This window comes from Frankliniella occidentalis, unplaced genomic scaffold, assembly GCF_000697945.3.
Source record: "Frankliniella occidentalis isolate FOCC.00 unplaced genomic scaffold, Focc_3.1 Scaffold254, whole genome shotgun sequence".
Classification (NCBI taxonomy): domain Eukaryota; kingdom Metazoa; phylum Arthropoda; class Insecta; order Thysanoptera; family Thripidae; genus Frankliniella; species Frankliniella occidentalis.
Window position 1 is genome coordinate 56,418 of NW_026267380.1, and position 3,023 is coordinate 59,440.

A 3,023-nucleotide genomic window follows, 5' to 3' on the forward strand; every position below is an offset into this window, starting at 1 on the left:
TTCGGAGAGAGCAACGCTGGTCAAAATCGAGTAGTGGATGAAAAATAAAAGCTTACGTGTTTTTTCCTTTTGCTGTGAGATTACTCTAAATAACTGCGCAAAGCCCTTAAACTTTAGACAGGGTCCTAAGTGCATTGCGCGAGGTATTTTGACCTGTTTCTTTCTTTTTTTTAAATAAATTAATTCAAAATGAAAGTGATCGACAAAAAGCACATAGCTGAAATACGAAAAAAATGGAAATTTGTTTTTAAACTTCTTCGTTTATTGTGATTTTTTTTCCACTACTTCCATTTCGGAATTTTCGAAACCCCCAGGTTAACCACTAGCGGCATCTTTTGAGAGTAGCTAGCTATTTTTTTGACAATCACAGACCCAACCGTTGGGCTACAATCGTGCATACCGAAAGGAACTGCATCGTCCAGTTGGAGGCGAAGATAGGCATGTTCCTGGAAAGTTCACGCACCGGCGCGGCGCCGGCGCCGGCGCCAACGGCAAAATTAGCGTCTACCTATGCTCTTAATACACCTTTAATTCTAAATCGATGACAACGGGAGAAAACAAAAAAAAAATTGAACTCCCAAAGGTCCTGTTTTCTGAGAATCTCGAGAATCACGTAACAGTGCATCCAGCGAGAATACAGGTTGAGGTTTCGGAGTTTATATGGCACCACTTGAGTTAGAGACTGCCTCCATAGAAAGGTTTGCACCGAGGGCTATTGGTGAATTCTGGTAGTTCCCCTCACTAGAATCTAATAACATCGACCGACATGAATACGGTTAAACAAATATTAAGTGAAACTCATCATTCTCCACCTTTTACCCTCAATCATATAGCGCGTAGCATTTAATTTCTGAACTGAACATAGCTTGCATCGTCAGAGTGAGAACAAGACTCATGTAATGTTCGTTCAATTCAGTGGTCAAATGCTGCGCGCCATAGGATTGAAGAGGGAGGAGGAGAATGAGGTAGGTTCATAGCCTTTATAACTTCACTGTTTTATTCGCGTTGGTCGTTGGTCGTTGGTCGATGTTATAAGTTTGGTTAGATGTAAACTCTCCAAGGGAGTTAAAGCTCTTTCGGTCTCAGACGTGTTGCGTAAAACAGACTTCGCGATAACGCAGGAAACTAACTACCATGCCGAAATGTTTGTATATGAAATTATAACTTGCTCCAGGCTGATTATGTCAAAACAATTGTTTGAAATACAATTTTTCCATGCCTTATTGAAAACATGGTACTCTGCTAGATCCCGGACCGAACTCTTCACCGCCTGTGTTCCAACTCTCCCTGGGCACCCACCCCGCTCCCTCAGGGATCGCGTACAGCTTCTTGTTTTCTTCCCTGTACTTCAGATTCGGTCCGGGCAGTCACGAAGTACCTATAATCTAGCATTATAACAAAGAAGAAAGTTCGATTTTCCCCGAAAATCGTGAATTTTGTTTGCGTTTATCTTATTCCACCTTTGCCTTTCAGCATGTCTGTTGCATGTTCTAAGCGTGTGGGGTCTAGCTATCGGCGCGCATCGGCTGTGGTCGCACAGGTCGTTCAAAGCAAAGCTTCCTCTGCGTATCTTCCTCACCTTTTGTAACACGATTGGCTTCCAAGTAAGTTTAGATGGTAAGCCGACGCTCCCACTCCGCTTCTTAAATGAAAAGGTTCAGAAATATTTTAAGGTACATAACCCTGGTAAAAATGTTTGAAATTTCATTACGCAATGAACATTAATTTTAATAAATTTGTCATGACATTTAATGACACTCTTAATTTAAGAACAATGTTATTAAAGTTAATGGCAATTTCATTACACGCTATTGAAATTTCATTACACGTCCCTTTTCAGTGCATGTTATGACATTTTCATAACAATGCTATTTAATTTTCATTACATGTTTATTAAACAGTTAGGGAACTCCCCCCTGCCAGTGGTGGCATAAGATCACGTTACAGCTCGACCACTCTCAGGTAATCCTCGTGGCCGAGTGGTCAAAGGCGAGGGTATTCCAACCCAAGGGTTCCGGGTTCAACTCCTGGTAAGGTACGGTAAACTGCTACGGTTACGGCCGGTAAAATCAGTTAGTTGGTTAAGGAGTTGATGCCATAAGGGTTAGAGCGAACAAAAATTATTTTAGAAAGTTGTCAATTTTTAATAACATGTGTTATAAAGTTTCATTACTCAATTGTAATGAAAATTTAGTAACATTGTAATGAAATTGTAATGAAAATAGCTTCATATAAATGTTATTAAAATGTAATGAAATTTTTTTAAACAGTGAAAGCATTGCTTTGCGGAGTTGCAAAGTATTTAAATTTTTGGAAAGCACAATGTATATTGCAGAGCATCGCTTTGTAATATAGCATTCCGGTAGAGCTGAAATGCACAAGAATGCGGGGAAGAAGAAATCGGAAATTGCCATTCATTAACATGTTGACTTCAGTTTTCTTGTTCCCTTCCCTGCATTCTTCTGCATTTCAGCTCTACCGGAATGCTTTATTGCCAATAAAATGTCTTGTATTTCAAATGACCTAAATATTTTGCATATAAACAGTGAGGGGTTTAAGTAATTTTAAACCTCCGACCAGTTCCCAATCTTCTACTGGGCCAAGATCCACCGTTTGCACCACAAGTTTCCCGAGACGGACGCCGACCATGCCAACGTCAAGCGCGGGTTCTTCTTCGCCCACGTTGGATGGCTGTTGTGTAAGCAGCACCCCGATGTTAAACGTCTGGGCTACTCCATCGACATGAGCGATCTCTTGTCTGACCCCTGCGTTTCTTTTCAGAAAAAGTAGGTATTGCATTGCACACGCAGTTTGATTGCCTTGTGAAATGGTTCCATTGCGATAGGTGTCTGTCTAAGGATCCGAGTATCGGGTTTCCGGCTAGTAAGAGCAGTAAGAGCCACAGAAAACACTGTAGGGTGGCCCAAAAAAAAATCAAAATATTCGGAGAGAGCAACGCTGGTCAAAATCGAGTAGTGGATGAAAAATAAAAGCTTACGTGTTTTTTCCTTTTGCTGTGAGAT

General features: G+C 40.9%; 1 protein-coding gene across 1 annotated transcript in view; it reads left to right on the plus strand.

Annotated features, from left to right (window-relative positions):
- Positions 1-3,023, plus strand: part of LOC113214757 (acyl-CoA Delta-9 desaturase-like) — a 25,259-nt gene that overhangs the window by 5,256 nt on the left and 16,980 nt on the right. Inside the window, exons 3-4 of the mRNA XM_026434220.2 lie at positions 1,474-1,604; positions 2,581-2,786. Of these exons, the coding sequence (XP_026290005.1) occupies positions 1,474-1,604; positions 2,581-2,786 (337 nt within the window). The remainder of the gene's footprint in view (positions 1-1,473; positions 1,605-2,580; positions 2,787-3,023) is intronic.